Raw genomic sequence first — 14,594 nt, 5'->3', positions numbered from 1 at the left:
GGTATTGTTTTATGTTGAGCAAACAACAAATCCAGTACCTCTGTGTGTGTCTACCCATGCCTTGAGGACGCTACAAACTATCAAAGCATCAAAAACCCACACTGACAGACAGCTACAGCGTCAGTGAGGGGGAAAATTAACATTGTGCTCCTACTTCACAGCTACACCCTCAGCTCTAAACAAAGCAACATCATCCAGAAGATTTTCTTGCAGCACCAGAGTCTCTACGTCTATCCATCTAGAGCACTTCCCAATGACAGAATGGGGATTCCTCAGAAGGACCCAAACTATAAAAAGGAAAGACACATAAGGAGGAGTAACGACGGAGGAAAAGGAAATATAATAAAAACGAAGAGGGAATCTCGTCTGGACAAGTCTTCAATCATCTGCCATCTGCCTGGTTGTTAACACACACAAAGATGCAAACTGAACCACAAGTGCCAGACAGTGCAGTCTGCCAGTCTGTTGGCAATTCATGATGAACATATGTGTGTTTTCCTGTGCATGCAGGTATGTGGATTTTCTTTCATCTGGGACGTATTAAAAAAATAAAAAATGGAGAATGACTTCCATCAATTATTTCTGCTATAGAGACAGATAAGCCCTGCCTCAACCTGCAACTTAAGTAGCCACAAGGTGAAGGACATTTAAGTGGATAAAAATTTTCCCTCCAAACTAAAATATTGTAGAAAGCTTAATGATGAGGAATCGGGAATATGGGGCTAAACCACTTGGCTGTTTGGCATTGCTCTGTGAAGGTGTGTGTGGCTCAGTGCTACAACCCAACAGGGTGCAATGATCCCCTCTGTGCCATTCATCTATTATTCAGGCTGCTTCCAAAGAGCTGCCACATGGAAAATGACTGGGAGGGAAGCGGATAAAGACACACCAGCAGAGCATCACGTGGAGGCAAGGTGAAAGACTGCTGTATGAAGCTGAAAATACGAGGCTGAGCCGACGATTGAAAGAGGATCTAAATATATAAGAAATAATTGCCATGCAATGAACAGCAGCTACTAAAAAATACTTTTAGTTAAAGCTCTGTATTTCTCCTGTATGTTGTTCTAAAGCTAAAATATCTATCATCCAAGTAACAATCTTTATAAATTTTAATGAGAGCAAAGGGCAAAGATAATAGATGCTCTTGTAATTCTAATAAAATGTTTATATCTTTGGATATGAATATGCTTACTCTCATGTTAATCATGTTCTTGAATGAAAGAAAATAAACAGATCACTACAAGAATTTTCAAACTAATTTAATCTCATTGTATTTTTGTTAGTCAAAGAAATCAGGCTGCAAGAAAGCGAGAGAGAGCAAGGCTTTCAGCAGTTCACAAGAAAGCTGGATGGAGAATATTAAATGTGCTTCTTTTCATCCTTTCAAGCTTTTAGCCTTTTTGTGGAATATACACAGCATGGAAAAGCTGTTTTTGCAATACTAACCATTTTATTCATTAACAAGCTGAAGACAATGTGAGAAAAAAATATGAAATGTGAATCGTTTCACAGCAGTTGATCTCTCATAAGGTGTCATTTCATCTCTGCTCTCAATAATGGTTACCAACATCTACTCAAGAAGAAAAAGCAAAAAGGTTCAAAGATATTTCTTTCCTTTATTTTATTTTTTTTACATCTTCGTATATTGCAGTGCTAAAGAAAAATCGGGATCAGTTAAATTGGTCAAAGATTCACAAACCAAAGACCTGGAATGAACCAGAAAATTCAGATCTGTGTATGTCTGGTAGCAAGAAGAACCCAATAAGTTTCAGGTGAATGAAAGCTTGGTTACTAAAATCCTGCTGCACCTCGCCCCCCTGCCCTCCATCATACAACTCAGGCTAATTGGGTGCAGGTGCTCCTGGTCACACTAGAGAACACGTCGACCAAATTGAGAAATAAATGGGGAATCAAGACATACTGTTAGTATAAATTGGTGTCGGTGCAGGGCGGATGTGTGCGTGTGTCCATTTTTAATCTACTCACATTATCTAATTCCGCTTCCTTCTTGAAAGTGGAGTAAGCCTCTTCGTATCCATTGGAACGTAGATAATCGGCTATTGCTCGATTTCTGAAAGAGACAAAGAGGAGCCATAATTAGTTCTCCAGATTAGCAGACTAGATAGTGGTTAAAGTGCCACGAGAAACGACATGGTTAATGGGAGACGCATTCAGAACTGTAAAACAAAGACAGAAAATGAGCACGTTCAGCAAAAGGTGTCAGACAAAGATGCAAATTGAACATGTTTTTTTTTCTCCCCCCCCTACACAGGATTGGATCACTAAAAGAAATCCAAATGCTTCTGCATGCATAAATGCAGCTGGCACTGCCTGTAGCGTCATGTACACACCCTCTCATGATCTCTGCTGCGGCTATATTTCTATCAGTTTGCCACAAATTCAGAACGTATCTGTAATGAGTTCCTACTGCTCTGGGCAAACAAGGATAACGGACAACTCCCCGTGGTGTATCTATGTGGAAAATGAAACCCAGTGTCTCCATCTCACCATCGCCAACCCCACACAGAGAAAGAAACAGACAAAAATCACTGGCAGACACAATAATCCCTGCAAACCCAGCAAGCTTCTGGCTGCTGGTGCTTCTCCTCGTCAGGCTCAGGTTTGCAGACAAACAAAAGCAGCACTTCGAAGACACAAAAGGTGGCGGGGATCCAAGCGGTAGGCCTGCAAATTCAAAAATGTGAAGATAGATGGACAGATAGCGCAGACAATAGAGTCGGCAGACACGGCTGAAAGCCAGGAGAGGGGAAGCTGCCTTCACTCTTCCTTTTTTTTTTTTTTTTTCAGTCTCGTGAGCTTCCACCCAAAACACACACACATGCATTCAACACGCATACACACAGGGTTGGGTTACGACTGCAGAATCAGCAGCAGTTCAATTTACCAAGAGTTATTAATGAGGCTTAAGTCACATAGTCTCAACAGGTCAGGTTTTATTCTCCATTTAATTAGTTTCTCATGAGGGTGCAGAAAAGGGAATTATTTATAGTGCTGCTTCTCCACCGACTAACATCACCAAACCGAAAGGTGAAGGTTAAATTGTTCATAGGTTGTTCATGTACATTTCCTTTAAGAAACTAATGTAAATGTTATCAATGTAAAAGATAGGACATAGTTTATATAGTAATATTAAAAATTATATTGTAATGCCTTCTGTTTTTATTAAAATTATTAGATCAAAGACAATCAGTTAATGTAGGGATGGTTAAAAAAAATCTTGATCATAATATGTATTTTTAATCATATTCAAAATAAAACCATAAATAGAAGTTTCTAACGAAAAAAGGAACTTAGATGTCCTATTTAGTTATTAGGTGAAGCTGTAATATGTTCATTAGCTTGATGCAAAAATAAAAATAATGATGAAAAAAAGTGTTTGTGTCTGAAGCGCATCTTTAGGAAATATTGTGATATTTGCAATGTGATTTACACTAAAATGTAGATAGATTTACATTTATTGGACCACCATCACTTGAATAAGCTTTTCAGAGTCGATCTGAGTCTGTATGAACTGCTGTAGCTCATACAGACGAATCAGGTGAATCTTTAGTCACCTGATTTGTTTTGCTTGTTCAGCTCATGTTGCATCCAGAGTTTGGATTTTCCTAGTTCAAAAATAACCAAAATTACAATAAGGACGGCTCCTGATGTCAGATTTTCTAAAGTTAGCTTTCACAAAGCAGCCCCACTTTGACATCCAAAACCGCTGCTGTGTGAATAAATTGCATTAAAAGCTGCAGGTATAAAATCATTTATGGTTTGTTTCACATTAAAGCATCTGACTGCTGTACAACATCAGACTTTAATCACATTCCTTTAGTGTTTGAATGCATAAAATGGACAGAAATAAACTAGCCTATAATGCTTTTCTTACTGGTTGAAACACTGGTGAGAAACACCTGTAATTAAACTTCACAACATTCAACGCACAAAGTTTATAAAGCAGCAGAAATACTTCCTCTGTCAGTTTTGTCTGTGCATAATTAACTGGAACTGCAATGAATTATGCAACAAGCCGAAACATCAACAAGTCAAAGCTAAACACGAAATATGCTAAAATTAACGCAGCGCTTTAATGAACTGCTTGAGAGGATAATATTGTCAGCAAGATGTGAGAGAATAATGAGGCTATCGTTCCACTATCTGTAATAAAAGACATTTTTACTAAGAGGTTGTCTCAAAATTCACATTTTCTGTCACTCTGGTTCTTTATGAGTCATTCCCAGGGTTTCCCCGAGAAAACTTGCTAAGCCCGGTGGTCGGGGTGACGAGGCGGTCCACCAGCGGTCCACCGTTTTGTTTTTTGTATTGAAAGATGTTAAGGTGACAGGAAATTTAAAAATATCACTCGGTAATTATACGTTATAGGAAAACATCGCCAGTGAAATACTACTTAAACCCACAACTAGTCTTAAAAACAACAAATCAAAATATACAATTAAAATGAATATCAATTATTTGTACTTTTGTTTAATCCAAATTGTCAGCAGCTCAATCAGGCCCCCCATGGCTTCAGGGGCCACATAAATGGTAATATTTTAACACAGACCACAGATACATGAATGAAACACTTGTTTATTGAGATGATCAACGCTGCTAAATTTGATTCAATTTACAAATCAATTTTCAATTTGATTCAAATTACATAAATTAAAAGATTTTAAATTGTTTAACATTTAAATGTAAGATTTTAAGGAGCTGGCAAGTTCACTTTGTAAAAGTTCAAAGAATAATATTCCTAGTTGGATTGCTTTGTTATCCTAAGCTACAATCTGATGCTGTGAGTTTAATCTTTAAGGTTGAGGTCTGTTTGTTCACAAATACAATTTAGTAAATTGTAATTATAACTGATTGCTTTTTAGGTTGGCCAATTAATCTACTCCCAACACATCTGTTAGGGGTGCTGATGTTTTTAGCAACAAAAGGGGCCCCTAAATCAAATTCTGCTCAAGGCCTCATACAGCCTTGGACCGACCCTGCATGATGAGTTAAATCCGCTGCACTACGCAGAGATGCACAACAAACGGGAGATTTAACTCAATGCTGCTCATGTGGCTTTAGTAGCTCTTTCATTTCGTGTCTGTTGAGTTTTTAGTAAGCGTCACAGAAACTATTCTGGTTGGTCAAGTTTATGGGACGAGTTTCTCAGATCTCTGCGCGGTCGCGCACATTAACTCTGTCTGACTAAGTGGACAAAGCATTTGATACAGTTTGATGCATTGTGTAACTGGAAAAATAATACTAAAAATAATAAAATATAAAATCAGTGTGATGCGTTACAGACAGGAGAGTGTGAAAGCTCCTCACCGGGTTAAACCTGCATGATCAGGTTAGCACCATTTCATTAACTAATACACCGGCCAACCGGGAACACATAGATAAACTTTATCAGCGCAGGCAGAGCCGGGCGCTGGCAGAGTGTTGAGATGGAAAAGGCGCACAAAATTCTTTGTTCACAAATATAAATCATTCTCACTGCTCGCTCAACACACCTGTGAAAGCGCGACTACAAGTTATTCCTGCAGCTCACATAGAGCTGCGCAACCAGAGCTAACCAGAGCGGTGTTTAAAGTCCTACCTTGATCAAAAACTCTAGAAAGAATCATAATTCCTCACAGGGGGCTGATGTAAATATCTATACAGCTCAGCCTGTGTCCAGTTTGAGTGAAAGGAGACGTGCGGAATACGCGCTGAGGTAAACTTAATCCAGCTACTGCAGCGTGGAAAGGCAACGCGCAGAGGCAACGCGCAGAGGCGCCAGCAGTGTGATTGGTCTGTCTTTAAATGCATAAACTAAAATCCTATCTTCTATAAACATATCTTTTAGGAATAAATCTGCTCCGCCAGTGAAGCGCTCAGAGCAACAGAGACACTTGCAATCCGGCTTAAAAAAGTTAAAAAAAAAAGTTTTTTTTTCTTTTTGGTTGTTTTTTTTTATTATTTTCCTAAAAACATACACAAGAAAGGTTTGGCCTGGCAGTGGCACTAGTAAAAGATGGCGGGCCGCCAGGTCTATAATACAACACTGGGGAAACCCTGATTCAGTTTTATAAAAAGCTACATAACTTCTGATCAATTATTTTATATTTCTTGTCAACTTGAAAATTCTGAACCCAAAATAAAAAGAGAGAGAGCACATGAGACAATGAATTCAAAAGGCAAAGCAAAATTTTTCCTCCGCAACCCAACATCTTCTTGCCCTCCGATGTTTCCACAGACCATTAACGCCAGAAGATCCCCGACAAGCTGTCAGAGAGGCAACGCTTCGCGGTGCCAGTATGAAGAGCCACAATCTGTCAGCCCAGCCTGTGCCCCCCGTGCCCTCTCGGGCAGCATGCAGCATTAAAACCCCTTTCTTCTTACCACCACCTGAATCCCCATGACAACAGGAGCAGACCTCGTTACAGCTCAAGGGTGGCAGGAGGTTGACTGCAGCCCGTTTGCAAGCAAAAGTAGTAACAAGAAGGGCCTTGGTATTGCAGCATGTCTGGGAAAGTGTTTAAATATGTAGGAAACTGATGCAAAAAGTGGATCTCAAGACGGAGGAGAGAGCCGAACAAAAAAGTGGCTTTACGTTTGATCTTAAAATAGAAAAAAATATAATGTTTTTATCTCATATGTAGATCCACATTCAGAGGCAGATCAAGAGAACAGGTTGATGTTGGTAAATGTTTCATTTTTCTCCTGGTGTTCCAACAACACAGCGCACAAACACATTAACACACCCACCTACAAAGCTAAAAGCACCGACAAGGCGAGCCCACCACTCCCTAAACGCATCGTTTCCCCCTGAATGTGACGAACGCATCCCACATCCATCAATATGTATTTTTTGAAAAGACAGAACCGCCACTGATTGTATAAAAAAAAAGAAAAAAAGAAAAGAAAACAGAGGCAACCAGACTGAGGTTCACTGATGGCGACAGAAGGGGAGCAAGCTAGCTGGTTTCCATGGTTACGAACAGCTAGATGAGTAGAGAGATGGAGAGAAAGAGCTGTGGACAGAGATGACACACAAGAGGGGCTGAAACAAAACAGTAAGACAATAACTGCGAATCTCGCTTCCCCTGAGTGAAATTAAAGGCCTGTCCATGTGAGGACATAAAAACGGCTTTGGAGGCTCACGAATGGCTCAAAAATTGTTGACCTGCAGGATGCGTTAAGGGGTCTGAGTGAAGCCTGTCCCGTCTCGTGTGGGTGACATTAGTGCTGCGATCTGTGCTACGGCTGTAGCTCAGATGAGTGAGGCGGCAGAAACGGCCGAGTGGACAGATACAAGCAGAGGATGAGAGACGCGTGAGCTCATCCTTCAGAGAAAGGAGGTGAGTCAGCCGAACTGCGTCACATCCTCCCATTTCCTGTTATATGATCACATCATTGATGAAGTGACTCATATAATCCCATCTGAAAAATAAAGTGATCACCGGCTTCTGGGTAAAAGGCAAAAAAAATAAAAAAAAGACTAATTTATATGAATTATTTTAAAATGTCAAAAAACTAAACAGGTGGATTAATATTTACACAGTGATTGATGGAGTTAATTTTGCAATGCCTTATGGGTTTTGCTGTATTTTTTGTCTCAGTTTTACTTCAATGCTAGAAACAAACCAATATGGAAGAGATCAGAATTGGTAAATTTTTGTCTAAGTGGCTTGCAAAAAAATATTTCCCACTTGAAATGGCAACAGCATTAAGAATTCCCATTATTTTCAGTCTGCAAGCACACCAACCAACAGATGTTCGCCATAATATTAAACAGGTTTGAAGAAAATGCTAATCCAGTTAACTGCTGATGAAACAAGTGTAATTTTACCTTTCAGGCCTACAAACTGGGTTCATTCAAAGTTTGTAGGCCTGAAACTTACAGGCCTACAAACCTGTAGGCCTGTAAGGCCTACAGGTTTGTAGGCCTACAGGTTTTCATTCTACAGCAAACCCATGCTTGCTTGTAGAATGAAAGCAAGCATGGGTTTGCTTTCATTCAAAGCAAACCCAGATTATTTTGTATCAAAGGAGGAAATAAACCTGCAGATCTGACTTGCACTTAATCGTGTTTGTTAATTTTATGTTTTAAACGTATTAAATTAGTCATTTAAAAAAAAGAAAAACACATTGTGCTTGATTGGATTACTTCTAATCGGGACCAAAAGAACCATGAAACATTTTTCAAAGGGCTCAGACAAACTAAGAAATATGAACACCTAGGACTGAACGTGCTGGTTCACCTGTTTCAAGACGAGTTGCTCCTACATAAACTTGTTACAGAAATGCTGATTGCTTAATCTCAAAAGTCAGGGAAAAAAACAACAAATATTAAAAAATAATCAGTGTACAGATTCAGAAAGGCTCCAAGGTAAAAGCAACAAGAGGCGCTTTCAGCTGAGCAGACGAAGCATGAAGGAAAGCAGACTGGTGGAAAGCTAATTTAAGCATGTACTGAACAGCTGATGACTTCAAAGAGAAAGTTACACAAAAGCAACACAGAAATCTCATGATAAGATTGCTTAACAGCTCAGTTATAAAAAGATCCCTGTTGAATCTGTTACTGATTAAAATGTAAGATCCATCTTGTTATCTGCAGAGTCCTACAGGAGTAATTAGTGACAAGATGCATGTCACCTGAGGACAGCCACTGCTTGGCCACACAGCTGGTCAGTCACATTATTTGAGGCAGGAAGAGATGGAGGTCACTCCACAAGGAGAAAAACTCTCCCGAAGCTGATGAACATGAGAATTTCACTTTCAAATAAGAGGAAGATCACAGAGGGGATCAACTATTAAGCCAGGAGAAATCTTCAAAGGGAACCAGACCAGAGACATTAAAAAAAACAAATGCAAAGTGTTTAAATCAAGCATGGATTTGGTTGGTTCAACAATGGATGCAATGTTTGCTCTTTGTTGTAAAGACTACAAGCAGTACCTGCAGGAGCAGATCTAAAGAAAGACACAGCTGAAAAGCCATGTGTGTGGAGTACACACCAAAACACACTGCTTTCATGAAGGGTGTGTAGCACACAGTGATGCTTTTTATGCTATGGCGGCCATTCATAAACAGCTTTAGATCAAAATGAAGCACATAAAAACAAAAAACAAAAAAAAACTTATTCACAGCAATGTAACAGAATAATAGAGCAGATCTTTATTAAACTGCTAATTATTTACATAACTTGATTTACATAACACCGCAAAATCACTGTATGAAACACTGGTAGTATTATGAGGAACTGCTTGGACTCCAATAGATGTCTCTCAACTATAAAAAATGGATATACTGATTAAAAAAGCAAATATGTTTGGGTGCAACCAGAAAATCATGCAAATCAAGTTCATACTTTAAGTATGAACTTCTTCATACTAATATTTATAATCACTTCTCCATCTTGTAAAACTACTTTAATAATGGTAATCCCACTTACTGTCTGTTACGCCACATGTAATGTCAGTCTTATTGAATTTTAAAACCTACTTTTATCATTGATATTGTCATAGTGTATTCCTTAAAGAGGATCTATTATGCTAAATTCACGTTTTGCACATTTTGTTTTACTTCCATTTGAGTTTCCATTGCTTCTAGAAACAGTCCAAGCACAAAAAAAAAATCAACAAAACAAAATAAAATAAAATAAGCCTAGCAGTTTTCTGGCAAAAAGTTAATGTTTTTTTTAGATGTCTGGAAAACGAACCATTTGGAAAATCTTCTAATTACCAAGTTACAATCGGCGGGAACTGCTTGGTTACCTAGCAACACAAGCCCATCACCTAGCAACCCAATATGCAGCTTTTCCGCTACACATTTGTCTGACTACATTCCACCCATTTTTGTACTTAACGATACACAAACCTCTCTAGAGAGTTGCAGAAATTGGAGCCACAGATTAACGTAGGATTATTATTACGGCGTAGATTTTACCCAGCATATCTGTCCCATGGCTCAGGTGAACAAAGTGACTCCTCTCCAACATTTTACATCTAAATCTTTAAATAACCATTATGACACCGCATTTGCCGCAGGAGAAAGATGGCGAACAGAACTCACATGACGCATCTTGTTGACTACAAAATGGAGGTGGCCGAAGGGATTTTCTTTGTAAAGCTCAGAAGAGCCACAAAAGCAAGGGCCCATTTGCACATGGCCGCCCCGGGGTATTTTAGGAGAGCAGATATTTTGTATTATGCATCTGTTTCAACAACATGCTGCCAGGGATGAGTCCTTTGACCCTACACAGAAACACAAATACGCTTTCATTGGTTGAAACAGGCAAAAATAGAGTTGTTGTGAAGATGCTGAACCAACACAACAGCTGACTGTGGTGCTGACAAAAATCACATCAGTTTAGAGGACAAAGATGATCTTTTTAAGATGTGCTGAACTTAAACTCTGTGCCGAAGAGCACAATTCATCAAGCTCAAGAAACAAAACGCGGGATTAAGAGCAATGTATTGATTTCTACATCTGTGTGAAGTAAATTAACATACTGAAACGGACTAAACAGTTATTGGAAATAGCAAAACAGGGGACAAAAAATTAAGAAAATTTATTAGCTGAATGTGTGTTAAAGTCAAAGCAAATTTAGAGAAGGGAAACAAAGAAAGATGTGGCGTGACGGCAAGCAATCCGACAGTTATTGTGTGATGCACTGAAAAGGCCTGCTGGGTTTGTATCCCAAAATGAGGGAGCCAGTCAGGAAACTCAATCTTAGGGTCGCTTTATGGTCCGATCAATGAGAGCTCCAACTGGGAGCAGGGACATCTCCGGCGGGTGGAACGCAACGGCCATTTGAATGCGACTCCAGCGGTCCCACAAGTGTTTCCTGTGAGCGACGGCACCAAAAACGTGTGCTGCTAAGAACCGGGTTTAGAGGGGCTTTGGGGGGGCGTAGTGACTGTTGGTGGTGGTGGTGGGGGATCTTCAACACTTCCTCTGAATAGCGATGATTAGCATTCCAATAGACGCCTCCATACCAACAGACCTTTGCAAGGCAACAACCACAGATACACTGAAACACTGTCAGGAATGTGGAGTGCCTCGTCATGTGAACGCTGAAGCATTTTTTTTCTTTTGACGGAGTGAAACAAAAAATGAATATTAACCAAAACTGTCTACTCATCTCTACGATTTATTTCTGCTGTATTCTTCATAAACAAATCTCTCTTATAACCTTAAAGATCCAATTGTTTTGTACTTTTAGTGCCACACATCAGGAGCCCACAGACTCAGCAGGACTCAGTTCACTGCATTTATACAAATTGAACTTTTCCACATTTTGTCACAATACAACCACAAATTCAATGCATCTTATTGGGATCTTAGGGTTCATTCACACCAGCTCTCTTTATCCCACTTTAATCTAATCTAGTTCGTCTGTCTAGAAAGTTCGGTTTGTTTGGATACGCAATCAAACTCTGATGCAAACTCTCTACAAACTCAGGTCTAGGATTGGATGAAACGAACTCTGCTGCGGTTCAAATGAACACTGTGAATGCCTTTTGACCAGAGACCACCCCAAAGCAGGGCATTCTGGGTAAAACTAACATGCGAGTCTAGCGCTAGCTTGTGGTATTTTACCAAAGCAAGAGAGAAATCCTACCATCGCTAAAATTTGACGACGCTCCATTTTTGTTGACATTTCATGAATAAAGAAAATGCTCACAAGTCTTCTTCATAGGTTTTCACAATGGTTAACTCAGTAGTACTTGGTGCAGCGCCACCACAGGCAAGTGGGAGCACAGGATTTTTTAAAAGCTTTGGTTCATTTGACAGTGCACTGTGAAAGCAAACCGCATCAGCTCAAAATCTAACCAACGTTGTCTCCAATCAAACCGAGTTTACCAACCAGACTATCAGGTGTGTTTCTGACCAGAAAACATCCATAGATTACGTGATAGCATGTTGAGCATTTGCCTGCAACCTAATTTTCTAAACTACAAGAAAGTTATTGTTAAAGATGCTCAAATATGAAAAAGTGGATTGATGTTGATATCCAATAGTAACTCTGCTGTTATGTTAGATTTACCAATATCTTATATCATTTTTCTAACCGGATTACTCGATTAATTGTAAGAATAATCAATAGAATACTCGATTACTAAAATATTCGTTTACAACAGCCCTACAGTAAACATGACGGTTTCTTGGTGCAAAGGGAGGGATCAATAGATTTGAGCTTCGGGCCTCAGGAGGGCTCCGGAAATGTCAACAACACATTGATCCTTTGACCAGGGAAAAAGAGAAACGAATTCCCCATTTCCTGAAATAAACTACATCCTGTGTCAATATATCACCTTGCCTCAACACAGAGAGAGGTCCATCCTTATAATGAATGGCAATGTTAAGAGGTGTTTATCTTTTTAGTTTGGAAAAACAAGCTACTTGTCCTATTTATAAGCTCTTCGTACTGGCAGGTCTTGCTTGAGGCGATATCAAGCCTCTTTGACGTTGGTTATTTGTGCTCATGTTTCTGACCAGATTCAAGAAACATGAGATTCAAATCAGCAGCGACTGAATGTTGAGACCTCAGATTTGATTAGACAGGTTGAAGCAGGGGGCCTGACATCATATTGACAAAAATGTTCAAAACAGAAGAACTTCACATAAATTAGGTGTACTTTAGAAAAACTAAAATGTAATCTGAACTAAAATATTGGCCAAATAAAAAACCATAAGAGATCAAGAACAGCACTGAAGTTTTATATCCTCTCTGGTAAAACCATGTACTCATGATTTCAGTTTCTTTCATAAAAGTAGCTCAATTTACAAGATTACTATTTGATAAGAAGTCTAACAATGTGCGATTTTCTACATTGTGTAAATGTAAGCATGTTGTGGATCAGTAAAATTCGTGAAACAAAATGTGTGGAGAATCTTTTGAAACCGAACTACATGGATTCGTCCACAACTCTTCATAAAAACAGTTTTCAGTCTTTTCACACAGCGTCATCAGAAACGCATCACAGAAAGTGTTTGAACCGTCACTTGAGGCAAGAACAGTTTGCAAATTCAAGTTTTCAATCTGAAATTGCACAGATCTCAAGAGAGGTGCAATAACAACTTACAGTTCGTCTCGTTGCCGTTGTGACAGCACCATGGCGACGGGGGATTATGGGCGGGGCCGGGAGGGATCAGCAGGTTAAAAGTGAATCTCCTGCAGATCGTGCGATCTCCTCAGTCAAAGGATGAGCTGTGCTGAGCCAGGAACGACGAAACAGGGTGGGTCGTGTACTCCAGGCGCAAGTGGTTGGTTTTTGTCCCAAACAAAGACGCAGACTAAGAGGAGGGGAACGCAGGAATCTGCCCCCCCTCCAACTTGACTATCTCCAGGAATGAGAGAAGCGGCGAGCGTGCAGACCAGTCACCAGTCAAGTCTACACCGCATCTGGGGAGGACAGGGAAATTGGGAAAGTCAGCATTAGATATGCATGAAAAAACAACATGAGGAGCTGGAGAGAAGAGAGATGCTTGTAGCCCAGGGTTAATGTCATAGTGTTTGCACCGGAGAGAAAAAGTTAATTAAGATTTAGTCAACAATGTCTAAATATAACACAACATCCTCTATTTTTGAAAGAAAATGGGTTTATGACAGAACACCTTTGACACCAATAGCAATATAGAACTCACTTTAGAACATCTGAAATTAATTTGTTTCTCTATTTTTGAGAAAATATGTCCAATTCACACACATTCGACAATCGTTTCCTCACATCTACCTTCCTAATTTGCACTGCCAGCAGTCTCCTCCTGCAGCTACTGCCTCTCAAGCATTGACCTACATTTTTTAAAGAAATATACTTCACCCCACAGGTTACCAGCAATAAAATAATAAAAAATAGAACAATGCCACAAAAGGCTGGAGTAGCACTTGTACTACTAGCAAAATCTCCTGACCGTAAAACCTCAACATCATTTCATCACAAGAGCTGCCTGGCTGAGTGATAAAAGGAAACCGTTTTGCAAAATGTGGAATAAAGCGCTCTTTGTGAGCAACAATTTATATGAGCAAAATTATTTGCAGTTAACATTTCAATACTGTTCTGTGAACTAGGCATTTAGCGTAATCGCTTTAGTCAACTGGAACAGGTATCAGACAAGAAAGGTTCAAGTTAAGCCAAAAGGCTTTCTCTAGAGGCTTGCAACGAATTTACATAACTTAGTGAAGGCAGACATCGGCATATTTTAACTATTTGGGCTTGTGGTATGAATAAATATTAAGGGAAGTAAAGAAAATGGTCATTAAGCCTGGGAGTAACACCAGCAAGTTATAAGAACTAGAAATCCCTCCATCCAGACGCTGGTGCGGTCCAGCGGTTATTAGGCGAGTGGAGAGATAACAGTCCATCATTGCTATGCGTCTCTCCTTTAGGAGAACCCAGAGAGAACTCACGCATGTACATGGAGAACAACAGAAATGCCCTGCAGAAGCAGCCCAGACTGGCATTAGATCCCAGATCCTTTTTGCTAAAAGACAATAGTGGTAACCACTGCTACAACGCAGCTCAAAAAGGACAATTTTAGATGATGACCAGGCCCATATCTGCTACTAGGAAGACTTTCAACCTGAACACGCAATCGAAAATCT

At 39.6% G+C, this 14,594-nt stretch overlaps 1 protein-coding gene across 1 annotated transcript in view; it reads right to left on the bottom strand.

Annotated features, from left to right (window-relative positions):
- The window catches only part of LOC103155189 (lissencephaly-1 homolog), a 35,906-nt gene that overhangs the window by 14,743 nt on the left and 6,569 nt on the right, over positions 1 to 14,594 (bottom strand). Inside the window, exons 2-3 of the mRNA XM_007576774.2 lie at positions 13,075 to 13,394; positions 1,987 to 2,071 (exon numbers count right to left, since the gene is read on the bottom strand). Of these exons, the coding sequence (XP_007576836.1) occupies positions 1,987 to 2,071; positions 13,075 to 13,106 (117 nt within the window). The 5' untranslated portion in view covers positions 13,107 to 13,394. The remainder of the gene's footprint in view (positions 1 to 1,986; positions 2,072 to 13,074; positions 13,395 to 14,594) is intronic.

The sequence above is a fragment of the Poecilia formosa genome, unplaced genomic scaffold (genome assembly GCF_000485575.1).
Source record: "Poecilia formosa unplaced genomic scaffold, Poecilia_formosa-5.1.2 Scaffold416, whole genome shotgun sequence".
Taxonomy (NCBI): domain Eukaryota; kingdom Metazoa; phylum Chordata; class Actinopteri; order Cyprinodontiformes; family Poeciliidae; genus Poecilia; species Poecilia formosa.
This window is presented reverse-complemented; position numbering and strand designations above follow the sequence as displayed.